This window comes from Anser brachyrhynchus (assembly GCF_964034855.1).
Source record: "Anser brachyrhynchus genome assembly, chromosome: 21".
Classification (NCBI taxonomy): Eukaryota; Metazoa; Chordata; class Aves; order Anseriformes; family Anatidae; genus Anser; species Anser brachyrhynchus.
In genome coordinates, this window is record NC_137714.1 from 2311325 (window position 1) to 2337886 (window position 26562).

The window sequence follows — 26562 nt, forward strand, 5'->3', positions numbered from 1 at the left end:
ATTACTATATTACTACAACCTCAATAAAATACTCAAGCTTTGCTGCCACTGAAATCAGAGTATCTCAGAGATCTCCCCTTTGAATTCTAGAATATCAAAGACAAGGTGAATAATAATAAAAAAAAAAGTTTTGTAGGGAAGCAAGAGAGAGGGAAGAAAGGAAAACAAAGAAGAAAGACTAGTTTTGTCCCATTTAAAAGATTACTTTTTTGGGGTCTTTTCTGACAAATGAAGTAGGTCATGCTCATTTAAAGACAAAGATGAATGGATTTTTTCATACCCATAGGAGTATTACTGCGAGGAGAAGATGGCAAGGTGACATGTCTCCGTTTGTTCCTTGGTCTCAGTACTCTGATCAAAGCTTGTTTGCAAGAAAAGCTCACTGCAGGATCCTAGAGGGTTAATAGGTAATCATTAAACTTCTTAAGCTTTAAGTTCTTATTCACTGTATTTGGAAAGATGGGCAAAAATACACTTGTGATTGGTCACGATTCATGTAAGGCATATGTCACTACCCATCTTCTAAATTCCCTGTTTCTCCCAACAGCCATAAAACAACACTTATTATTACATGTTAATGCATGAAAAACATTATTAAAATACAAGGAGAGATGCATTTCTCCTTCATCTATCTCTGGCTGTATGTTTTTGGCTGCAAGCCTCTACTTTTGTATTGCCTCGTCTTACCATTTTACCTGTATTTTACTCTTGTCATGTTATTTGCGTTACGGGTTGATGATACAGAGCATAACAAGGTTACATACTGGACAAAGTAGCATCTGCATGTAGATCTTGGATGCTGTATGGATACAATCCAGTTCACATGTGCAGTATCCATGGATAATATCCACCAAAGCATTGACCGTGGCCTCAACATGAGTCAGACCTAAGGAGGAATAAAAGTAGGACTGTAATCAACTACCTTTCCATTTCAGCACATGGATCAAGACGCTGCAGGAAGCATCTTTTACTTGTGTAGACTTCAAAGCACAATGCTAGTGCCACAAAAATATTGAAGCTTCAGTCCAAAATGAGCTTAAACACCGATCTTGTATAGAATATGGAATAGTGCATGTGCCATACACCAGCACCACTGGATATCCCCTAATGCCAACATAATCACCCATGAAGTCAGACATAAATAGATCAATCATCAGTCTCTTTTTACTAGTATATACACCTATTTTTGAACAAAAGTTTTAGAGCAGAATTCAGAGATATACCTTATAAAGCATGCATGGCATCATTAACAACTTAAGTCGAGTTTGAAACAAATAATTTTCTGTTTACAAGCTCAAAATAGGCTTCCTTAAAACACACAACCTTGACTATAGCAAATAAAGAGCTAGCATACCTGGCAAGCAGGCAGGGGCGAGGAATGCATTTTTGGGTTTCGATGCATGTAGCTTCCAGAAGTGGTTGACCAACTGGGTAATAAATGTGCAGCCTTCTCCTTCAGCATGTTTCTGGGCTTCTTGCCCTTCTTCACTCTCTGTACAGATCAAAGAACAGCTGTCATACTTGTGCAGAGCAAAGCATTAATATGCAGGGAAACACCAAGTTTATTTGAAAAAGGCTTTTGTTAAGAGGGTCTGATGTCTCCATTACAAGGACCATCTCAGGCCTATCATATTTCAAATATGACCCTCTCACACTGAACCAGATACCACAAGACATTTTCAGTTACCACAAGAGAAAGCTGAAGAAAAATCCAGACTTGTCTACCTGTTTCCAACTGTGGCAGCTTTGACTCCGTATAATGGACCAGATTGTTGGGTCTCATAATAGCAATGGATCGAGCAGTGATGACCAACCTCTGAAACACTTCAGGATCAAGGTCCTTTCCTTCCTTGGTTGAGGAACTCAAATACTGAATGGCTTTACTTAGCAACGCTTGATCCTGTAAAGTGAAAGATAACATAGGCAAAGAAAAACAACAGACTACAGAACAGCAAAACAGCTGAAATACAACCGCAGGATAGCTCATGGAGACATTTGCTTTAACTCTCTTTGCCAGTGTCATCTATAAAGAACAACAAAAAGTCACCCAGTAACAACAACAAAAAAAGTCTGTCTGGAGAATTCATTTTCATTTTTCTTTCCCTCAGGCTTAAATGCAGACAGGATGGCCAATGTATACACATAACCATTCAAGTCGTTAGCAAGGTCTACCTGCAGGCATCTATGCATTTACTGCAATTATGTTAGCACAGTCCAACCACATCTTACCCTAGTATTTTCCTATCACCCTAAGTCAGATGCCCGTGGAAACGGAAATCAGAGCTACTGGCACAGTTTACAAACAAGCTTGCGTTTCAAGACCCTGACTCCTCTAGATTGATTGCTATTATTTCCCAACAAAATCTTCAAAAAGCATTTTAGCTAGTGAAACTTCGATGAAACACAATACCAGCAAGGCAGGCAGCAGGAGCTAAATGCAAGTTAGCCACCAGGTTTACACTGCATGGAAAAAGTGCTTTCTACAGGCAGGCTGCACCTCAAACATAAACTAGCAAGTTACTGTAGTTGCTGAAATCTTTGCACCATTTTACCTTGTGGTTGTGGTATGCTGAGCGACTGGTGTGCAAGCTAGCCAAGAGACTCTTGGTTTGCTGCTGGACGCTGGAAGGAGCTGGCATGGACAGGAGCATGGTAGCCAGTTCCTGAGCAGCCACCTTATTCTTCTCCTGTTCCCAAGAACAGACAAAAAAAAAAAACATTCTTCAGTTCACTAACTGTTAAGGTGATGCATGAGTCCAATTTCTCTGCAGGCTACCTCCCCTCCTTGCACTGAGCATGCAAGTTTCTACCTTCTTGCAATACAGTTTTGATCACTCCTCAATTTATTATTTGACATTTAAAGAACATTTCACTTGCCTAAACAAGAAAAGTCCTTTTGAGATTTATAGGCTTCTACCCTGATGTTTTTGCAAACGAGGTCACTCTACAGCACAAAAATCCCACCAGCAATAAATGCAAATGCCAATTGTCATTCTAAACTAGTTTCAAACGCTTTTCGCTAAGTCAACTTTCAGATCAGTGCTCTGAGCAAAATGGATGTGGCTCTCTTCTGTATCAGGCCCCCAGGGCTGCAGGAGGTGCTGATGATCTTGCCCCTCCTCCCCCATCTCTGAAAGCTCAAGAATGTATTCAGAAAGTTACTTGCCTTCTCGTTGACTGGTCCTACAGCAAAGCAGCTTTCCAGCGCTTCTAAAGAACTCACTACTAGCCTGAAGGGAGAAAGGAAAGCAGGCTTGAGTACAGCAACCCTCCTCTCGCCTTAGCACTTTGCTTTATGCAGGCTACAGTCATGAGTAGCTCAGAGACAGCTAACGAATGCCAAGTACAAAATCAAAGCATGATAAAACCTGCCACAGGCACCATGCATATCATTTCATTGTGTTACAGACCAGAGTTAAACCTGGCTCACGCTCACAGACAAACTTAGGACTGCTTTAATAATCCACAGCTGAAAGACAGGGGCTTTTCTCTACCAAAGAGGATAAAACACTTCCTTACACAGCCTGCAGCAGGGATAACTTGGATTGTCTTGACAGTACCAATTCACCATGGCCCACAGACGTACGTACATATGACTGCAGATCAAGGGTTGGTATGACACATGGGAAAAAGCGTAACCGACTTTTCTAAGGGAGCAAGATTCTACTCGCTTGCTATTTTCACACAGGTTGCTCTTTCCAATTTGGAGTTTCAGCGCAACGTACTCCAGAGGAAAATTAACTCTGAGCACCAGGTATGACCCAAGCGAGAGATGGATGCAAAGTTTTGACAGCAATAAGGCAGGCTAGTAAAATACTTGCCCCAGCTGAGAACCTTATTTACAACTTGCAGCAAAGTGCTGACTCTCCCTTGCTGCACCACTTCACATCTCGCGGTAGAACTGCCTGAAATGCCCTCTGGCACACCAGAACGAGCAGTGCAAGAATACAGGAACAGGGAGGGAGGAGACAGCATTAAGGGGAGAAATAACAGTGTAAGATTGGATATGAGATAGAAGAAACAACAGTTCTCTGGTCTGGTGGTGATAAATAACATTGAAATCCCCTACCCTCAGTCACCCTTCATAAAGCTAGTAGGGAAATATAAGTGGGAGAAAAAGACGTAAGGAGGGACAAAGCAAAAAGGAGTCTGTCAAACAAGCAACAGTTATGCTGCATACAGAAAAAATCTGCAAACCGCCTCGTCTTTACATTTTGCTATATCATCTGCCATGCAATGACCAGAATGTAAAGAAGCAAATGTCACTTGGAAAACAAAAAAACAGTCAACAAAAGCCACATCATGTGTCTGTCTCTCTGACACACACTCATTCGTGCAGAGAAAAGGATGGCATACTAACCGGTCCAGGGTGGTTAGGGACTCAGTTTCAGAACTTTGGGGGAGCAAAGAAAAAGGAAAAAGAAAAAAAAAATATGTGTAAAGCTCACAGAAAAACTCCCTAGAACACATCCTAAGCAAAAGGCAAATTAAATAGGGAAATCATGAAGCTGGGAGAGCAATATATCCAGTAAATCTAAGCACGGCTCTTTCTATTTGGGCAGCAGACACTTGCCTAATAGCACAAGAAATAAAGGAGATCCAGGCCACCTAGCACAGAGAAGCCAAGCACATTGCTTAAAGCACAACTGAAGGTTAAATTTGAAGTACAGACACCAAACTTCTGAAAGGAAAGCTGCCTCTTGCCTGCCATTAGTTGTTCCTACTCAAGAGGCCCTTTATAAGGTAACCACACTGCGTTCTGTAACGTGTAAGTAAAAATAAAAATAATAATTTCTTTTGGTTCCAAGTTTTTAGGATATAATTCCACTGCTTTCAAAAAACGGAAGGCATGTCTGTGCATAGAGAGACATCTTGTGGAGACGTCACAGCAGAGAAGGGAAGAAAAGAGAAATTATGGGCAGGAAATAATGGGTCCAAATAAGTCCTTCAATTGGATGTATCCACTGCTTCAAGCTCTGAACCTTTATGTGAGAATTTCAGCCAGACAATCAGCCACGACGTACTCAGAGTCAAGCAGCATATACCTCAGAACGCTCATTTTTCAGCAGCACTAGTTCTTCTATGACCTGTTGCCCTCCTGTCCTTGCTACCTCGCCAGTCTTTCTACAACCCTGATGGCACAGGCTGTATGAGCTCAGAGAAAGAAAATGGGATGGATATACAAAAAGTTCCCTTTCTTCTGTAAATATATCCCCAACTCACCCTTGTGCTCTGACCCTCAGTATGGATATGGAAGGGGGAAACAACACTTTCTCCACCACAGTAGTTAAGCCTGTAATATATGGGCTCTATTCTTAGCCTGTTAGGAACCACACATCTAAAGCAAGGTCACACCCAAACTCCTCCTCAAAATGAACTGAATGTCAGAGAGGCCTAAACTTTGTGAGCTCCAGAGAATGAAAGAGGGCTAACTTGAAATGAGAAAAAGCGCCAAGAAAGCAGAAATCTCTTCAAGACTCCTATAACAAGTGAACTGAGCATACAAAGCACGCGCACAGATCTATCCCTCTCATCCACCAGATAAACCAAGAGGGAGCACAAAGTTCTCCTTAGGAGATAATCATTCACTTTTCTGTTGTTGTTTTACACAGCAGTGAGAACAGCGCACTAAACTCCTTAAGTTCTCCTTGTTTTGAAAGGCACATGAAGGTATCTAGGTGCCTTCTAGAGCAACTATCCATTTTCAAGGAGAAATAAAAGACAGACTGCAGCGATACCTCTCCAGGACAGTCCCACTGGCAGCAGCAGGGGTAGTTGACTCCGTGTCTCCAGTACCATTCCCTTGATTTAGGTTTGGGGGACAAACATTGCTCACTGAAGCAGATGGGAAATCCTCAGGGGGCTCATCAGGCCATCCGAACTGCTCTTTGGTTTTGCCATAAATTTTTATGGAATCCATCATCGTGACTCCAGCCGGATCCACAGAAGCCCCAACTGTGGTGGTGAGAGAAATTTTTTAAAGACTAACAAATGTTTTTCTTTTGAATAAAAACAAGCACAGCCTCTTAAGGCAAGGACAGCAATTGTGCTGTGTCAATACACGCCCATCCTGACAGTTTCATCTCCTTTTCAAGGCCACTTCCCTTCTCTATTACCTCCACCCAAAATTCTTGAGCTGAGCTACTGCGGGTTCATCTGCTGCAGCAAGAAACTGGGCCCTAAAGAAAAAGCTATTAGGTGTGCAGGGTCTGCCCCCCAAACTGTTTCTGAGGTCAGGTCAAACGAACAGCTTGTGGAAACCCTCCCTACTCTGAGCTGAAGCAAAGTAGCTTCAACATGCCTGAGCAAAACCCACAGGCAGTCCAAGCAAACAATTAACAATGACTTACTGAAGATAGTTAATTTTTTGTCAGCTTGCAAGGCTTCCTCGCGAGTGAAAGGGAAGTCAAACCAACGAGCCCTGGTCATATTCAGCTGCATGGTGCGGCCAAATATCTCCAAGTACGAGGGCGCTCTCTCTATTGCTTGTGTGCCAATCTGGATCCGCATGCCTGTCATCACCATCGTACTGTTATTGTTTGTAACTTCAATGGTGAAACCCCCAGGCTGCAGAAGGCAAATCACAAAGGCATACTATCAGTCTAGACAATAATGTCACCCGGAAGTCCAAGAGAATGCCCGAATTTCCCCATTTACCTTTGTGTTGGCCACATACATGCCAGTGGAATTGAGACGGTGCTTTATCTGCTGAGCATTGTAAACCTGCAGCAGGTCATTGCCTCCAAACTCCACATCTGTGAGCTGCTGGTTGTGTTCGAAGAAGTCAATAGGGAAGTTCACTTGGCTGGATGTGCGAGTTGCTACAAGAGACAAGATGGATGTTTTTGGCAAGAAACATTCTCAAGAGGCAAAGCTATGATAAAACAGCAGCAAAGTGAATTTGCCTTCTTTGGAAATGCCTGTGCTAGCCAGATAGCTATGTATTGTTACAGACATCAGTGGGAAGATTTTATCCATACTTTAGCCAATGCTTAGGCCAGCCCTGAGGTTAAATGATCATTATCAGATGTGAACGTCTTAAGTATCTACACGCTGCTGATCAATCTTCACATCTGTATTTGCCACTGCTAGCTTACATGAGATACATGAGAAGTTCCTTACTAATTGCAGCTGCCTTGCGCTTGCGAACTGGCTTCATGATGCTGATGACGCTGCTAGGCTGGAGAGAGGGCTGCAGCCAGTAGGAGGTATTCTCTACATTGGCCATGTAGATCCTCAAGCTGCCATCTTCGCACAGGAGGATCATAGTCGTCCTCTGCTGTTCATTGCACGCTGTGTGTCGGATGGCCACCATGTCCTGAATCTGCAAAAGCAAGCAATGCAAGTCAAGGAAGGGACCTGACAACTGCTGTTCTTTGCATTAAAAAGTCTGCAAAGGCTAGAGATCTTGTTATTGGAACAGGAAGAAACTACATTTGAAGGACCAAAAATAAAGGGAACTGCAACAGACCTTTGCTTTGGCTGGCAAGGTTTTAATCTCCTGGATAAGAAAGGTATCGGGCTTCACCATCACCACCAGTGGGACACCTGTGGTTTGCTGAACACAGCACACCAAGCCAGGGTGGTTCATGACTTCAGACCACTGACACAGTGCCGGTGAAGTCTTACTCCCACCATTTGAACTGCAAGAGATGAAGGGCAAAATGACACTGATTTAAGAAGCAACAAGTGAAAACACACAAAAATCCACTGCCATTAAATCAGTTAAAGCTTCTTCCACAGTAGGAATTCAAATCACTGAACAACTAGGAACACAGGTACCCAGTTCATAGGTGAGAAACCTGAGACAAAGTGTCAAGTGGGCAAAAGGCAAAAGCATCCCCATACATGGCCCTGATCTCTCAAGGAAGCCCTAAAAACTCAAGGTAAGTCACTTACCTAGTAATATTTGATACCCAAAGCCAAGAATGTAATTTAAAAATGGCTTTCAGCTATCTTTTTAAAGCCCAGCTCAGGTTATCAGACCAGATGACAGAACGTCTTTTTTCTTGCCACACTCATAACACAAGAGATCGATTTCCTGCTAGGGAGCCTGAAAATAAGCCTTAGTATGCACAATGTACAAGGTCCACCGCAGTACTGGTGCCGAAAAGAAACAAAGGCTTCCTGCTTTGCAGCCTCCACGAGGGAGGGTAATCCCATCGGTTCCAGCTGCCGCACGAGTCGCAGCTCCACACAGTGCAGCATGGCTGCTCTGAAGCCACCTTTCTGCTGTGAAATGCTAGTGGGAAGAGATGCATACGCATCCCACTGCTGAAAGAGTCAGTTCTGGTTTCAAATCACTCTGATAGTAGGCCAGGAGCAACACGCAAATTAACAAGAAAACATCATTCAAAAAGAGGAACTTCACCACAGGCTTTGGCCATTTGGAATTCGGTTATCAATTAGTATTATTTATTACTATTTATTAATAGATAGGAAAACCTCAGGGGAGCCTTGCACCCAATTCTCACCTCTTTATGTTAATTGGGAATAGCCGCTGCACTTCCAGATTGGCCCGGCTGATGGTGGCTGCAAAGGATTTGCCTTGACAATAGCTGAAGAACAACATCTGTAGGACATGGGAGTAATACACCGACACACCACCTCCGGCTACCTGGCCATTACTGTCCTGTAGGATCAGAGAGAAAAAACAACATTTAAGATAAATATGCATCCTCCAAAACACTCTCAAGCAGTCAGGCTTTTAAGTTTCTCAACTGATCAAATTATTCCAAAAGCCCTCTCCCCACCAGTAAGAGAGAACAGCCCAAGATGACAATTTTCTGAGCTAGATTCCATGGTGAACTCATCCATCAGATACTTCAAAGGCTTTTGAATGGGATACTGAGATTGCGTACCCGTAGGCTGCAGTTAGAGCCCTCAGCTACCACATCTGCGTGCTTGAACGTTGTATGACAATCTCACATGGAGCGCTCCCCATGTTCCCAGCTCATAAAAAGAGCTTTCCTGTGGGCCTTCTTCTCATCTATTTCCCTGTTTCGGAGCAGGCCGGGGGAAAAGCACTGAGTAAAATGTGGATGGATTTTAAAAGTCACCTGTATGCATAGCATGCCCCAAGACTACAGAGCTGCTATAGACCAGCTACGGACAAGATACAAAGGCTCACTCCATCTCTGCAGCTTCAGCAACGGTCAGTAACTTTATCCATTCTGGTTACTGCACCTCTGGAGAGCCTCAGGCAGAGAACAGCACTGCTCTAAAGGCATCTCCCTGCTGAGATATCCTGCTGGGCATAACTTCACAGCCAGCCACGGAAAAACATGCTCCATTTCCTAGATGAAAGTATCAAGGCGGTTCATTTTTACCCCCACTCCCTTTCACTGCAAGGGTATTTCTCTTAAAGGAATGCCAAGCTTATTGATCTAGATGAGGGAACTTCAAAAAAAGAAAGAAAAAAAACCTTCTGCCTTCAACTGTAAGACTAATAAAAGAGAGAAAGATGCTTTTCCTATACTACAAGAAAGAGAAGTCACCAGTACCTTTAGGTCCTCATGATTAACTTCAAGCACATTGGTGACGTAGAATGGTCCATGCTGGGCACTGCTTGCCTCTTCCATGAGCTGCGTATAGATGTACCCAGCAGAGGACATGATCACTATTATGTTCTTTCCCTCCTCATTGAAGAGGAAAGTGACGTCCCTGATTTTGGAACTGGGTAGGAGGAAATAGAACGTTGGACTCAAGGCATCCACAGAGAGATCATAAATCTGTGGGGAGAAATCAAGAAAAGAGTTAACCAATAGGATATTAAACAGTTGGTTTTTTTTCCCCCCACAGTTCAAATGGATAAAAATTGAAAAAGGGAATGCCTATATTACATATTATAGTTCATTTTTTTTTCCTCTGAATTCTTTGGTTCTGCCTTCTCTTACATTAGCCAAACACCACAAATTTACACCTCTAATTCATTTCTAATACCATCTTCTTCTACACACAACTCATCAAGACACCCAGAATCTAATGCCTAAAAGAAGACAACCACAAGTCACCAGTAGCTTATGGCCAAACATACCTTCACAAAGTCTGCAGTCACAATAGCAAGCTCTGTTTGAGATCCTGGCAGCCACACAGCTTTAATGATGAAATTTCCCGTGGCTAGTTGGGGATGAAGTACCAAATGGTCAGAGACTGATCCAGAGCTGCTGAAAGTTAACACGTGGCAGTCCTGGAGTAATGAAAAAAGTAGTATTAGATTAGGTCAAATATTAGAACAAAATACTTGTACACCTATCAAGCCAAGAAGAGTTAAAAGCTGGCATTCCTCTCAGCTTCAGTAATGATTCATATAGTAAGAATTCAAAATTCCTGCACTTAATATGAGTGACATTGAAGTCAGTAAGAAAAAAAAAGTCTAGTCCAGATGTTTCTTAGGTAAAGAACAAATCTGTGGATTCTAAACCGTGAAAGCTGAATCCAAATTTGGAAGAATACCAAAAAAGGTGTCTTTGCTACAAAATACTCGTTGTTACAGACTAAGGCACTTCAAGTTTCACATGGCTAAACCCCGACCCCTGTCTTTAAGTAAATTTGACCTAAAACACTAAGAAGTATTATTTTGAGGCATTGTCCCATTTACAGCATTATTCATACATGTACCATTTCTTTTACTTCACATATCTAGTAAAGAAGTGATCCATGAGCTAGAATTAGTGACAGATCTTTGGACCTGGCTCTGAGCTAGCTCCTTAAAAGAAAAAAAATACATATGGTTTTGAGATGAGGTTTCCAAGGGCCTAGAAAAGGGTTAGTGAGACACTTACTTTCAGTCCACACACAGCTAAGTAGTCCTCCTTGCAGGGATTTCCAGTTAGACTCAGTACAGTAAAAGGAACAGGTGCAGAAGCAAGGCGTGTGAGAGTCAATTTTCTTTTGCTGGAGTCTGCTTGTTTCAGCAGAGCTGAGAGCTGAAGGACTGTAATCTGCAAAACAAAATGAGCTTAGTTACCCAACTTTAGAATTTGGGAGAAAATGTCATTTCTATTTCAGCTCTATCACTGTGTCCTTGTTGTTTTCACCACTTCTGCTGCAAAAATTCTTTTCTCTGAAAAATTAGAAGTTATTCTAAGCCATACAATACTTGACAGAAGACACAGATTTGAGGACAGGTGGCCCAAATCACAGTTTGTTGTTCAGTGTTTTAAGGCCATTTCATTTTCCTTTACAACCCCACAGTTAGAGAGTCCTTACAGAATTAAAGATCTCACCTTGCCCTTTTCATGACTCACAGCCAGGTGCTGCCGACGTCCATGTGGGGATGACAGCACACACATCGCCACCCGTCTTAGCACGTGTGCGCTGATCAGCTGCCGGATCGTCTGGCCCTGATCACCACTGTAGTTCATACGGACATTCTCAAATGCACCTTCTTGGGAACCAAGAGTTGGGACCTGAGCCATTAGTAACAGACAAAGCATAAAGAAGCGCATCACTGACTTTTTCTGCTTAAAATCTACCCGCAATCTAATTACTGGTAATAATAGCCCCTTTAGTATCATACCATCAACTGATCTGTCATTTCTACTGACTTGTCCAATGTATGCAGCTCATTGAGAGCCTGCTGGGCACGACTGCTGCTCCCCATAGCTGAGGCTTGCTGGAAGTTTATCTGAATGGCATCCGTTAAGAAATTCAACATCTCCAGCACCAAAGGAGCAAAGGAAAAGTTGGCCTACAAGAAACAAACATCACAAGTGAAGCTCAAGATGCTCCTGCTGGGTCCTCAGAAGATCTGCATTTCAACCAGTTTTCAAAACCCGAAGCCGCCTCTATGATCCCTACTGTCCTAAAGACCCCAAAAATCAAGTACTGTGACTGATAACCAACAGAGTCCGCCTGAGATCCTCAACATACACCATGTACCTTTTAACAGCTAGCTGATAATTATACCTGGGACTGTAACTCCTCTCGACAGCCCTCAACATTTCTACACAGGCTGCTCTTCTTGGGTTTTTCTTCATCAGGGCCCTTCCCCTCACTGATGGTGACCTTGGCTTTCTCTGCAGGAGAGGTGCTTGCATGTCGAATGACGCTCTCAGGCACTCTAGGCTCGCTCTGGAAGGCAGATTCCTTCATGGTAGAGCTCATACCACTGCTGGGGGTTCTCTTCACCAAAGCCTGCAGATGACACAAACGCTAAAAGCTCAAACCAGACTCAAATTCACCACTTAAAAAAAGAATGTAGATTTCAATGGCAACAAGATTCATGCAATTTCAAAGAAAGAGAATTCAATTCTCTTAAAATGCATTTTCCAAGAAATAAAAACACCCAAGTATATGGAAAGCTTTCACGTTTGATATAAAATGACTTTGTTGTTAGGGGAAAACATGGGAAAAGTAGTATCTGACAGCTACGCAGCTTAAGCTAACTTGCAAATGCTCTAACAGTAGGTGGAATCCCAGCAGCCACTAGGACAGAGATTTGCCATTTTGCCATTTGCCATATTTAGTTATTTGGTGCAAAAAAATAAATCACCAGACAAACTGTAAATTAGGAGGCTTCATTGTAAAGACATAGCATTGTAAAGCCAGAGCCTTCAGATCTTAGTACTCTTATCATGACAAAACTTACTGCAGAACATAAACCTCTGCAAAAGACTTGAAATACCACAGGAAATCACTGCTTGAAATTTGACATCACAACCTGAATTTTGATATCAAGACACTTTACCAGGCAACTACCATCTTCCTTTGCTCCACAGTCACAGAAGAATGATCCGTATTTGGCATAAGAAATCTCATGATCCTTGTGACAAACTTTAGCACAAACTGTGCAAACGCCAACCCCATCAACCATCTTGCAAGTGTGACAGTGATACCTGCACAAAATAAGTCAGATGAGTTGTTAAATACAGTGCTTCAGGAAGACTCTACAGACTGCATTGTTTTCTTCTCAATGGTCAGAAATATCAGGGTGAAATTCTGACTATGAGTTTGGAGAGATTCTTACCAATGTTGATTCATGAATTCTTTCTGCGTAATGGTGAAGGTACAGAGTTTATTACAAAGAGAATCTTCATCCTATTAAGAAGAAAAATGTTTTAGTAAGGTCTTAGAACTGCACAGCTTCAGTAAAGGCTCATGGTACAGAATACATTCCTCATATGTTACATGGGCATTTTAAGAACAGTGAGTTTTAGCACCACCTAGCTAAAGTCAGGCAACTGGTATCAAACCACACAGAAAGAGGAGATGGTGACATTTTATAGTAACTAGAAAGAGTGAATCGAGAAACAGAAAACAGTGGCAAAATAATATTTTGGGATGACAACATTTCAAAAATGAGTTAACAGCTTTCTTTTCACCCAACAGTACTTAAAAGCCTAATCTAAGGTGTGTACTAATACAAAAGCTAGTAACTGAACAACAAATAGGCTGGAACAAACCCATCTCACTGCATTTCTTCCTCTCCATTTTCTATAAACACCTTTTAACTGTTTTTGTTTGTTTGTTTTTGACATCACACAGTCATATCTAAACACAAACAACAGATATTCTCTTCCAGATTTGAGACTAGGGTTCTTCACTCAGTCTCACATTAGGGATAAAAAAAAAAAAAACTCAACCTATAACAAACAATTCTGACCTGGAAGATGCAACATAAATCTTCATCTCATTTGCAGTATTAACTGTTGACTATCACCTACCGAATCTTCGGCTTGAGAATCCTCCTCCTCCACTGCCAACTCTTCCACCCAGTCTGAATCCACCTCAATTGCCCGTTCTTCGCCATCAACAGAAAGATGACTTGGTCCTTGGCCACTCGTCTGGCTCAGTGCATTAGTGACATCAGCCAGGTAAGAAACGATATGGCATGTACACTCCAGGATAGTTACATGCTATGAAGTAGAGACAAATGAAAATGAGAGGCAACACTTAAATCCCACTATAGCTAGTATAAGGCAGGAAAATATAACGCACACATTCCTGACCATTTTGTTTTCAAATTCTCACTGCAATCAAAACAAGACAGCTGATACAGCTGCTGCCTAAGATTTATTCCTGCCAATTAAACAACAGCCATGTGTCTTACCTTCCCCTGCATGACGTTGGCATTCATTTTTTCTACCACATTCTTTTGAGACAGGTATTTCTTGCTGTAACACAAGACAGCAGAGAAGATCATTGCTACTAACAGTCTTTGGGAAGTATAAACTCAGTTCCCACTAACAGCTCCAAGCATTTAGCTTGCTCTAGATCAGTGACAGGAAATGTATCAGTGCAGTAATTACTTAAACCATGAAGAGTGGAAAAGACAAAGAAATCACATGGTTGTTCTTAGGCTAGTCCATGTCCCACCCACCATCTCAGACACTCTGTATTCCAAATAACAAATACTAAATTACAAAATAAGCGTGTATAAGTAAACATGCGCTTCTGTCCACCAATAATCAGAGAAGTCAGTTTAATTGATGCAAATGAATGAACAGCAGTATACCATTTGTTCTTACCATCTGCCTAGCCAATCAACAGCAGCACCATGAAGCTGGAGGTGTCCTGCGCCTTGTCCTGCGCTGGCCAAAGTTGCCATCACAACCATCAGTTCAGGAAAGCCTGTGCCATCACCATTGGCCAACATTTCCGTTGCCATTGGTATTAGAGTACTCAGCAGAACAGTGCACACGCCTTCTCCCACTTGGCTAATCAAAAAGAAGAAAGTTTCAGATGCTGCACATCACCCACTGAAAGTACAGCTAAGGCCTACATTGCAAGAGCATTGACTCAGCAATGCCTTCATGGGAAACAGCCATTCCTCGACCATTTTATTTGAAAGCTGACAACAGGAAGCCATCAGCAACTCAACTAATTTGCACGTCTAGAGAGTAAAACAAAGGAACAGTGCAAAAAAGCATTGACAAAGGTGCACTTCACCTGTTTTCCCGAACAATGTAAGTTGTCAAGAGCTGCAGCAGCTGCCTGTTCTCTTGGACAATGTCCAGTTGATCTGAATCTTTGGGCGGGGACATGGTCATCCTGGTTAACCAGGCCTGGAGACGCACAGGCTCCACACAAGCCAGCTGAGCCAAAGAGCCACAAAGTCGCAACAGGCTGGGGTTAGGACTCTTCTCAGCTGATGGAGAAAATTACTAGTGAGTGACAATTAACATGTTTGAAGATGGCTTTCCCTTTTTAACTGATCCCAGTCACATAAAACATTTCCTTGGAACTGGGACCCGATTGCAAAGCACCTGTCGTCTCTCCTACTTATGAAAAGTAATCAGCTATAACAAGCAAATGTCATTTCTTCAGGATGCAGTACTTATTTCCTGACAGGCATTATAGGAACACGAGCACAAAATGCTCACCTACCACCTTCTCCTCAGACTTAAATCATGTTAGATCTCTCTCTAAAGTTAGCTGTTACCAATACTGAAAGAAAAAATGGCCAAATAAACATGGACAGCTTAAGAGAGGAAGTGAGAAAAGAATGAGCAACACACAGAAATCATAGGAAACTATTATGCATGAAGATGTCATTCCACTTCCTTTTACAGCTTTTCTTTCAAGCATTTTCCTATTGCAGCCTCTCTAATACAAGAACAGTAGTAAGTGGACTAGGGCATAACAGGGAAATTCAACACAATCACTTACTTAGCTGGAAGAGTTTGGTGAAGAATTTCAGTACCCTGTTGCAAAATTTTGCTGAGAGGTTTTCATTGGCTGTTGCCATCATGATCTGGACCAATTCTCCACTGTATGAAGAAGGAGAAAGTAAGTCAGCTTTGTAAAAGATCACCCATTCCATTTTTTTTTCCCCACTTGAATTTCATTATTATCTATCCTCACATTTAAGATTGGTAACTGTCTGTACTAACACTGCTCAGCAGCCAAGCCATAGAAATTGCTTTCAGAAAACAAGCCAACTCTTAGCTCAAATTAAATCCTGCAAATCTCAAGAGCTCCTGAATAACATATCGTCATGCTCCCCACGTGAAGTCGTAAAATGATCCGTATGTTTCCAAATCAAGATGCAATACTTTCTTGCCTCATTCTCCCTTCAGTGTTAAACAAAGTAAAACAACCAGCCACCAGACAGCTTCAGTTTTGAACTGCTGAACAAGCGAACAGCTTTCTTCTAATAGGATGAAACTTTCCTCCAGTTTGCCCCTAGTATCTTTTCACAGCATTGTTGTTATGTTTCCATCTTAATTAGTCTTCGTAGTTCTACGCCAGGCCAATGCCTGAGAGAACCTGGGATTTTGCAAGTTGAACTGTACCATCTTACAGACCAGCATCTGCTGGTACCATCTTACAGACCAGCTGCATCCTGGACTGCAATTAAAAAAGGAGTGGCCAGCAGGTCGAGGGAGGGCCCCTCTACTCTGCTCTTGTGAGGTCCCACTTGGAGTACCGCGTCCAAGTCTGGAGCTCCTAGCACAAGAAGGATGTGGAGCTCTTCGAGCAGGTCCAGATGATGGCTACAAAGATGATCAAGGGGCTGGAGCACCTCTCCTATGAAGACAGGCAGAGAAAGCTGGGGCTGTTCAGCCTACAGAAGAGGAGGCTCCTCATGGCAACCTTTCAGTACTTGAAGGGGGCTTATAAAAAAGATGGAGAGCAACTCTTCGTTCAATCAGATACTGACAAGATGAGGGGAAATGGTTTTAAACTAAAGAAGAGGAGATTTAGATCAGAGGTTAGGAGGAAATTTTTCACTCAGAGGGTGGTGAGGCACTTGAACAGGTTGTCCAGAGAGGATGAACACCCCCATCCCTGGAGGTGTTCAAGACCAGCTTAGATGAGGCCCTGAGCAACCTGATCTAGTGGGTGGCATCCCTGCCTATGGCAGGGGAGTTGGAACTAGATGATCCTTGAGGTCCCTTCTAACACAGGCCATTCTATGATTTCATGATCTCTCAAAAATCTCCTTCCAATGCCTTTTCTCTCACAAGATCCCCCATTGCCGATCACTACAATGACTTGCTGAGTGTTTTACTTGGAATAACAAAGATCTAGGTCCTCTCCCATACAAAAAGTCTTTTCAAATTCCTGCATTGCTTGAAGGATATACTATCCCTATACAGTCTGCATTGTGCCGTATTAACATCCCGTTAAGAGATGTTAAGAGAAAGTGCTTGGCCTATAACTTTCAAGATAATTTTACCTTTCTGAAAAGAATTCCTCCATGGCTTTTCGGGCCTGGCTACTCTCCAGCTGTTTCTCCAGATGCTGCAAGCATTCCTCCAAGATGGACTCATCCAGGCCACTGAAGATGAAAAGACACATTGAAATAAGAATATATAAGCACAATTTCAATAATTCTGAGACAATAAGTGATCAATTTTGCTAAAACAATTCTAACAAACCTTCCACTAGCTAAAAGAAGCTCTCCTTCCAAGAGATAGGAGAAAAACAATTGATTAACAAACATCGCATTAAGTCCAACAAATCTAACAAATGATCAGAAAAAATGTGGCACACACTGTAGGCAAGTTACACAGTTAGAAACCTAGAATAATATAGCCCTTTCAAACACCTCACAGTACAAATTCCTCTAATTCCTGCTGCTCTTTTTACACTTTAAGTCTCTTTTAGTGTTACTGCACCCGTCCTCTACTGTGCTCATCCCCACTCCACAACACATATTGCAAGTAAAATCCAATTACTTTTACATCCTCTACCAGAAGGCACAGTAGATCTTCTGAATACCTTCCATCCGGAGGAATGAGTGTTAAAAAGACGCAGTATCATCACGTCTAATAGTTTTATGTTTCAGACGGGTAGAATCAACATCTGCACATCAAGCTTATTCTCTCTATATACACAGCAAGTAAGGGGTAGGAAACATAAATAGGGCTAGTTTGCTGTGATAAAGCAGGGATTAGCCATCCTGATAAACAAGAAGAATAGAGGCAAAGGAATATAAAGCAAGATAGGTCAGCTTCTCTGACTTTGATTTTGTGCTTGTATTTACATAACTTTCTATTTGCTTAAATAAAAAAGCTATCCTTACATATATATGATCTATCCAGAGTTAGAAGAGATAATTAAAATTTACGCTGCCTAAACTGCAACACTGAAAATTCTGGTGAAGTGAATGAAGTGTCTTACATTTTTAGTCAACAAGTATAGTAGTCTTCAACAGATTAAAAAAAAAAAAAGCTGATTTTTTGCCTTTCTGTTGCGCTGCTCAGGAAACAACAACAAGCCACACAGTCCATTACCTGTTTGGATCAGAGTGATGCGCCAGTATGTTATAGCATCCTGTGATCAACTTCTCATAAACACGTGCCAGGAATTCATCTGATTCTGCAGGACCCAAGATCCTTTCTAGGGAGTTGCTGCTTATTTCTGCCACACACTCTGTGCTGGTCTCCAAAAGGAGGGGCAACAGGGAATGAATCACTTGTGGTGGGTTCAAATCATCTGACCAGCTTGAAAAGAAAACAATTTAATTATCTATATGATAAAACACAGAAACATCTTTACTGAAACATCTTCTTATGCTTTGAAAAGATCGCACAACTGAATGATAACAAAACACAATCAAATTAGATCCATATTGCCTCAGCTTATACCCCAGTTTCTTCAAGTCCTCCTTCAACAAGAAGACTAAAAGTTTCTATCAGGGAGCCTACATTTTAGAGATACCCCATCAAGAGAGAAAGCCTATTTTTCACTCATTTAGAACTGTACACTGAATGTAACTTAGCTTAAGGCTTACTTCAAAATACATATCCAATTCAGTAAGCGTTCCAACCAACAGTCTGATGAAGACAGACACTCAGAACAGTAGACAGACCTATACAGCAAGAATGTAATATGAAAAACATCACTTACACAATCAGATCCCCAGTAAGTCTGACCAGAGAGAGAAGGGTGTGTTTTAGGGAAGCTGCGAGAGGTAGACTTTGGCTGCAGAGAGTACCAAGGTGGGCAGCCTGAACTGCACTGATGTAGCTTTCTGCAGGGATTGTGTCATTCGCAAAGGCATTGCGCTAAGGATTGAGACAGATACATACACAAAAACATCAGAATTGTTTAGCAGAAAGACAAACTACCCATCATTCCCTGCAATTCACATAGCTGAGATTATGTCAGATCAATCCGCAAGGCTGGACTCACCCATGAGCCAATGTTTGGAAACTCATTGGTATGAATGTTGTTCCATGTTTCACATAAAGTCTGCACAGCTGATGGCAAGTTCTGAACAAGCGTTGGACCTGCAATTGATACAGAATCGTAAGTCAGTGAGTCACAGGTCCTACCGAAGAAACAAAATGCTTTTACAACACTGTTTAAAACTAGATCATGATTTAAGTAAGACACAATTGTAGCTAAGTTTGAGCTGTAACTCTGCTGAGGGCTATTTTCATGCTTTTCTCCAAGCCAAAATTATCCCTGAAGTTTGCATCAGCTTTCCAGTTACACCTTATCCAGTTTCCACTTTCCAGTTTCACCTTATCAAAACAACAGGAAACATAGCAAAAATACTAATTCACAGCAGTCTTCAAAATATCAGCGTTTCACAGTATGCCACACTATGCCATGCCATTCCACTGGAGCACCAACACGTTTATAAAAACCATTTTAACAAGCCAGATAAGCCCACGGATTACTTTTCAAGGCTTGCCCCTCTTTTTCAGCTTCTACAACACCAAAAAGAAAAGACTTCCCAGTCTGCTGCTGACAGGTTAATACACTGATCTGAACAAGGTGGTGAAGAAGAAGAATGCATTAGCCAGCATACAGCTCTGAAATTGAGTGTTGGCAGCATTGTAGAAAGCTTCACCCACACACAGAAGGAAATTTGAACTATCCAGGACACTCACCTAGGGTATTAGATTTGGAACGGCTGGATGCAATAGCCAGGACAGCAGCATAACCTCGTAGCTTCTCTTCAGAAGGTTTGTTCTCACTGGAGCCCTCTTCAGAGAGGCTACGTAGCAAGTAAGATCTGCATTCATGAGGAAAAGGATTCATTTCAGGAAGCAGTTCTGTATTTCTTAACTAAATGTGTCAATATGGTGACACATAAAGCAAACTTCTGAAGTTCTACCCCATACTTCATGTGATACCACTAAGTGTTTTGGGCTTTTATCTCCTCTAAGCTGCTTACCAGGAAAAGTATCTGCTTAAAAGAAAAAAGCTGATTTACTTTTGCTTTCTTTTACGTAGGGGCTAATGAGAGTTTAGAAGACTTCAAATTCCTAATCTAAGAACTAACACACAGACACACACACACAAAGCCTTCATGGTCTCTCTGACAGTCTCAATAATATGTCAGTGAAATAACCTTAAGCAGCACTATCCTAGAAAGTGGCAAGAAGAGGTTTCATCTTCAGAGAAAAACTGTTTTTGCAAACTTGCAAGAAAGTTTTGAAAGATCAGACAAGAAGGCTACTTAGAAATAAGAACTCCATGTTATAGCTTGTGAAGCCTCTCTTTTTCTTCTTTTAAAAACAATGGACACTCTAAAGGACTTAAGTTAGACTAATTAGGCCGGACAATTAAACAAACCACCTCTCTACAAAAACAACAAATAAAACGAAAAGCCCCATGCACATAAGAAACTTGTATTTCTGTTGGAGATGCTAAGGTTGTACCTCGTAAATGTAGCATAGGTGTCAATAAGCTGTAGCGTAGCAGGCAGGAGGTTCTTGGTTATCTCTGAAGACTTTTGTGGATCGGTTTCTGCAGCTAGCTTGGAAAAGTGCTCATCTAGAGAAACCTGGATCTTGGAAATTGCAGCATCAAGGGTGTAAATGGACTGTAAACTGGGAACTTCATGCAGTTGGAGAATAGTTGTGCAGTCAATGCCACAGAAAGAAGATATCTTAAAATACAAAGGAATGGAATTGTAAGTGCAAATTGTTCCACGAAAATAGATGTTCCACGTCCACATTTGCATTTGGCAGAAGCTTACCTGACGAGCAAAGTATTCTTCTGCTATTTCTACATCGTATTTCACTGAGCTGCACTTGCTGGAGGCCAGTTCAATGAGAGAAGCAGCATGGTCAGCTTTCATGCCCTGCTTGGTAAGGTGATCCTACAGATGTCAAAACAACAACAACAAAAAAATTATCACCCTTTAGAAGTGCTCTGTAATCAAGACACTGCCATCTACTAGGCTAGAATACTTCATAAAATGCAGACAGAAGTCCCAATTTCTCACCACCATGCCCACACAACAAAGCCCACATGCTTAAGTAAGCATGGAAGAACAAGAGACTGCCATTCTTACTATCAACAAACATAAAACACCACAATAATGATGAGGCCGTACCTTGATCCATGTGACGTAAGATGGGATTCGAAGACGAGAAGACCAGCGCAGCGTGTGTAAAATATCACATTCACTCATTTCTGGTGTGTTTGTAGCCAACTGATTCATATAGTTTTTGGATGGAGGCAAAATCCCTAGAATTCGCCATAGTATCAAGAAGTAGTACTGAAGTGCACAGGCTTCCTAAATGAAAGTACCATTGGACTAATTAGTAATGGAAGATCACAGTTTCAATCATTTTACTGAAATTATCTCATCAGGGACTCTAGACTCCTATAGATGTGCCAAATCAAATCCACGCACTGTTCCATATTTTGCAACGAGGTATGCAACAAAGAGGAATAAGAAAAGAAAGAGATAAAAATTTTCTGTCTCATCATATTCTAGCCAGACCTCCTGGAGTTACCAGGGAGGAACAGTAAATCTTAAACATGTTGTGAACTAAAAACCCATGAGAGATGTACCACCACTAAAAATACTACCATTACACATGGGATTTTCAAGCTCTCAATTACTTCAACCACTATCCAGAATACTTGGGCTGAATACTTGTTTTAAACAGCAAATCTAAAAACCTGTTATTCCTCAATATAGGCAACATCACAGCAACACATACAGTCTTACCAGTGCAGTGACATTTTTGTTCTCCTTCCTCCTGAGTGTATCAAACTGCGACCCAGCTGCAAGTAGTGAAGTCAGGGCTGTGTAAAGCTCATCGTACTTCATAGTCCTAGAGAAAAGGACCTCACAAACCTGCAAGAGATGACAAGTCAGGATCATTGCTTTGCATCTGCATTTATATAGAGTCAAGGTTTTCTCTGAGAATTCAGAATACCCACAGACCAGAACTAGGCAAAATGTAACTTCAGGAAGGGAACTCTGTCAGGTACTTCTCTTCCCAGTCAGGGTACCAATGCATTGGTTCTAATGCAGCCCTGCATTATGCAAGCCTGTAACTTTGGTGACAACAAATTCATTGAGGAAACAAAACGCAGGAAAAACTAACTTGGAACAAACTGATCGGAAAGCAACTCTAATAATCTTTCTCTTAGATGCTTCTCCATTTGGAGAAAAAATTCTGCTCTAGCTGCTTCACCAGGTTTTTCTTTCTTGTCTCTTTTCCCTGGCACTTGTCAAGTCAACGCTGCCCTCCCCTCTGAAGGCCTACAGAAATCCCATGTACCATGCTATCTAGACGGTTCAGGTCATCTTCAGAAGCTTCTAAAGATAGGATGCAGTAGAATCTGGGCTGTGGAACTGTGTCTGGAAGGAGAATACAGAAAATAAAGTTCACAGTGAGAGTTTTAGTTAGGCAGTACTGTGTTACTGTCTTTATTTTGAATCACTTTGTAATATTAATATTGTCTAGGAATATGTTAATAAAACTGTTGAAGCATAACTATACTCTTTTTTATCTGTTTTAACTATGCCCGTCAAAAGCAGGAAAAGGTACCCTGGCCAGGGCATAGGAAAGGCTCTCATTTATTTGTAAAAACAAATCTTAGAATAAAAAATTCCTTACATTTTCCTTCTTACCTGATGAACAGTGTTTAGACCAGTTTTCTTCCACCTCCTTAAAACCATGATAGAGTGGGACAGAAGTTCGTCTGCTATTGTCCTGGGACCCGCTCACCCAGCCAATGGGTGGAGTCAGCAAATTATATTGCACCTAAGTAAAAAAGAAAAAAACCAAAAACCATTGCAACCTCATCATTAAGCAAGGAGACCCCAACAGTAACAAAAGAAGAAACAAAATACAAACAGCCCCAGTGCTAAAACACAATCATTCTCAGCTTCTGAGGGAAGCCCTGAACCCTATCCAATGACTTTTATTCCGGAGTGAGCAGCTTAAGTCAATGGTCAAGCTTCCAACAGCTGAAAAAACCCACAAAACACTAGCATTCCATTAATGAGAACAGTGCCAAAGAACAGTGACAAGCTAAGGCAAGAACAATGTGTACAAGGTATTTGAAATGGTGCCTATACCCAAAATACTCATGATTTTGAAAGATAAGGCAGGGCTTTCATCCTGTCTTTAGCAGGATTTATTTGGACAGCAGTTACATCAGAAATCTACACTCTAACTGAACCTGCCACTAGGAAGAAGCAGCTGTAGTTAATCATTTGTTATAACATAAAAGGCTGGTAACAGAATCAAAACCAAGTTACTCACAAAGGCTGTGAGGACACCACACGATTGCCTGCTACAGATTTTTGCTTAGTGACCAGCTGCATATGCAGAACATGATCTCAAAATCGTACCTGTTCAAATAAGTAAACGGGGGCCTTGGAATATTGATGGAGCAAGTAGTCGAACACCAAGAATAGACGAGCCACAATAAGTGGCACAGAACTTTGCTGGGTATCCATGTTCGCTGTTAGCTCAACAATTGTCTGGATACAGAGCATCATGATAGACCTGCGGCCCCTCTCGGAAAAATTGTGAAAAATAAGCAGCAGCAGCTGGAGATGTTCAACATTCAGATCTTCCGTATCGTTGGGAAGAGTCCCCTGCAAGGCATTTTGCTTCAGCGTGCCCACAAACCTGACAATGAGAAAGTTTATAAATGACTTTTCTACTTAGACTCATAGAATCGGTTAGGTTGTGGCAGACCCGTAAGATCATGAAGTCCAACCATCACCTAACACTACCACATCCACCACTGAACCACATCCCTAAGCTCCACATGCACAGAGCTCTTAAATACCTCCAGGGATGGCGACTCCACCACTTCCCTGGGCAGCCTGTTCCAATGCCTCACCACCCTTTCTGTGACGAAATTCTTCCTGACATCTAATCTACACCTCCCCTTGCACAACACTGCAGAGTACATTATGTACTGGAATGAGGCTATGCAAATTCTAATACCTACATAAATTCAACTAGAGGCAAATACATTTGAGGGAGAATATGATCGTTTAAAAGGAGATAGGGAGATGCAAACTCGTGTCCACAGGAAAGGCAGTCCACTATGGCTTTGAGTCAGCGAAACGAGAAGTGAACTACTAGAAGTCTGCTGAAATACGACATTTGTTTTTCCTTTTTTAAAAACAGCATTACTGTAGGTTATTCAGCCTCCATCCACCTAGGTCCTCATTCCGATGACTGATTTCATTCATTTCCTGCATTTTAGGTGAAAAGCTCCAGCCACACAGAAGACTGACTTTCTGCTCCTCCGAGCATCACATACCCACCAGTGCTCAGACAACACACGCACACGTACTCGTTACGCTGGTGCCAAGGAATTTTCACTTAATAAAAAAATCAGAGAGATAAGAGATGACAGACTGACTTTCAACTTAACACAAAATTATCTCACCTTTCCCAAACTTTAAGGCACTCTGGGACATCAGGATCTCCCTGGGCAGTGGCTTTATGCTGCCAAATGAGGAGAAGTCGTGAGAGCACCGACAAACTTTGAGGATGGATGTAGAGAGGCCACGGTCCTTCAGAGAAAGGGGCAACTCCCAGCTGCTGCAGAAGTGTGTTCTAGAACAAAACAGAGACCTCTTGAAAAGAGGCAAGTCTTGCTTGCTGCTTTAATTAAAAGCAAGATTTGAATAAAGAGTAGTGCTCTCAGAGCTTGTAAAGCTGTACTGGACAGCTATATTTTTCCTATCTCAAATATGTAGTACAGCTACTGAGGGATAATTACGTTGTCATTTTGCCACCTAAAACAACAAATTGTGAACTTCAGCTCCAATGTAGAAAAAATTGCATTAATAAGCTCTACTCATTTGCTGCAAAAATCACAGCAGGAGAGATTATGCTTTGGCAGAATGACACGGGTCAGCTTGCAGAGTTTGCATTTACTCTGACTGGTACTGTTATTGTAAAAACTAGGAACTGAGTACCCCTCAAGGCTTGAAAAATCACAACAAATCAGAAGCAACCATCTGGGAGATATTGTTGTACCTCTCCAGAAATGACAGAGCAAAAAATAAAGAGCTCAGAAAATGAAAACACTTCCTCAGATATATTAAGATCGATAGTATTGGGACTACTTTTGAAAAACAAAACAAAACAGTAGAAGTTCTTTGCTCAATGTCATTTAGTTGACTAAAAACATTCAAGTTTTACACATCTCAACTTCAAATGAGACAAATGAGACAATTATGACATCATTCTGTATTTAAGAATTCAGAAGTAGACCCCTTCTACTGATCACAGAAATACTTGCTTCTTTTCAGATTTAGCCAAAAGTTTATACAACTATTTTAACTGGTGTTTTGTTGGTTTTTTTTTTTTTTGGGGGGGGGGGGGGGGGCAGGGGAATATTTTTAATACAGTAGAAAACAGTCAAAAAAATGGATAGGTAATGAATTCACTGAATCTCTACTTACAGTGTTAAGCCAGCCCATGACCTAGCAAAGAAACCTAGAGGCTACAAAGTCATCACATGAAAGTAAATCGATTACTTTGATTCTCCTGAAATAATTCCAATGCCTTTTGTCATCAGTCCTGACAGCAAAGTAAATCTGCAGGAATCTTGGCAAACACATGGATAGAGGTAAGTCTCCAAAACAAAATACACAAACTCACTTCCCCTTCGGCCTTCATAATTCAGTGGATTAATCTGAATATTAAGCTTATACACTGCAGGACGTTTTGTGCTGGATGACTGTAAAGGTCATTCCACTTGTTGGATCCAAAATATTCCAAGCTCTGTTTGCAAAAGAATATACTCTGGGGCCAAATGGAATCACAACACACTACTCTAGGTGCAGAGAATCCACATAGTAGCATTAACTGACACCAACACTTCTTTATTTCACTTATACATTCATAAAGGACTTACCTGCAAGGCAGGGGACTGAAGATCTGAGGTCACCAAGGAGTGGTTGAAGTGATACAGTGCAGCAGCAAACTCCTCGTCTGATGTGCCTATAATACAGGGATTGAGCCACTTACCACTGTTGCTCTCCTATATTTAAGATTTCCACACGGAACTAAGAAAATATTCTGTAAATCCTACTGTTTGTACTCTCTAACAGAGAAGCTCTGCTCACTCACCCTTAAGCCCATCCTTATCCACTTCTTTGATGATGCTAGCCAGTGTTGCCATGTGCTGCTCCGAAAGAGAGACACTCAGGTAGTTGCGAATGAAGTTATTCCTCGAGTTCAGCATAGAAGAAGTGATAAAGTTCAAAATGTTTGAAGCTAGGCTCAAAAACTGAAAAGAAAGAGAGAAACATACTGTAGAAACAAAAAAGTCTGAGGGAGTATGAGAAAACATTAAAAAAGCCAAAACCATCAGTAAAATAAATTGAGTTCCCTAATAACACCCCTGGTAGTGGTGTGCAGATTTAGTTTA

At 41.5% G+C, this 26562-nt stretch overlaps 1 protein-coding gene across 6 annotated transcripts in view; it reads right to left on the reverse strand.

Annotated features, from left to right (window-relative positions):
- UBR4 (ubiquitin protein ligase E3 component n-recognin 4) overlaps nt 1-26562 on the reverse strand; it is a 77981-nt gene that overhangs the window by 40191 nt on the left and 11228 nt on the right. For 3 of the 6 annotated variants that reach the window (XM_080564234.1, XM_080564233.1, XM_080564232.1), the window contains exons 16-56: nt 26262-26421; nt 26047-26132; nt 24568-24737; nt 23510-23792; nt 22784-22916; nt 22431-22510; nt 21872-22000; nt 21248-21430; nt 20888-21010; nt 20568-20797; nt 19794-19918; nt 19087-19184; nt 18802-18959; nt 18186-18395; nt 17126-17227; nt 15613-15713; nt 14893-15091; nt 14472-14660; nt 14054-14117; nt 13668-13859; nt 12971-13041; nt 12692-12839; nt 11911-12138; nt 11522-11692; nt 11229-11411; nt 10785-10943; nt 10037-10189; nt 9504-9731; nt 8475-8632; nt 7472-7643; nt 7123-7324; nt 6658-6821; nt 6351-6567; nt 5739-5955; nt 4361-4393; nt 3167-3230; nt 2553-2687; nt 1726-1900; nt 1355-1492; nt 765-886; nt 281-392 (exon numbers count right to left, since the gene is read on the reverse strand). In XM_080564234.1, coding sequence (XP_080420360.1) covers nt 281-392; nt 765-886; nt 1355-1492; nt 1726-1900; nt 2553-2687; nt 3167-3230; nt 4361-4393; nt 5739-5955; nt 6351-6567; nt 6658-6821; nt 7123-7324; nt 7472-7643; nt 8475-8632; nt 9504-9731; nt 10037-10189; nt 10785-10943; nt 11229-11411; nt 11522-11692; nt 11911-12138; nt 12692-12839; nt 12971-13041; nt 13668-13859; nt 14054-14117; nt 14472-14660; nt 14893-15091; nt 15613-15713; nt 17126-17227; nt 18186-18395; nt 18802-18959; nt 19087-19184; nt 19794-19918; nt 20568-20797; nt 20888-21010; nt 21248-21430; nt 21872-22000; nt 22431-22510; nt 22784-22916; nt 23510-23792; nt 24568-24737; nt 26047-26132; nt 26262-26421 — 6265 coding nt within the window. The remainder of the gene's footprint in view (nt 1-280; nt 393-764; nt 887-1354; nt 1493-1725; nt 1901-2552; nt 2688-3166; nt 3231-4360; nt 4394-5738; nt 5956-6350; nt 6568-6657; nt 6822-7122; nt 7325-7471; nt 7644-8474; nt 8633-9503; nt 9732-10036; nt 10190-10784; nt 10944-11228; nt 11412-11521; nt 11693-11910; nt 12139-12691; nt 12840-12970; nt 13042-13667; nt 13860-14053; nt 14118-14471; nt 14661-14892; nt 15092-15612; nt 15714-17125; nt 17228-18185; nt 18396-18801; nt 18960-19086; nt 19185-19793; nt 19919-20567; nt 20798-20887; nt 21011-21247; nt 21431-21871; nt 22001-22430; nt 22511-22783; nt 22917-23509; nt 23793-24567; nt 24738-26046; nt 26133-26261; nt 26422-26562) is intronic. The other 3 variants (XM_080564237.1, XM_080564236.1, XM_080564235.1) reach the window with 1 other exon arrangement.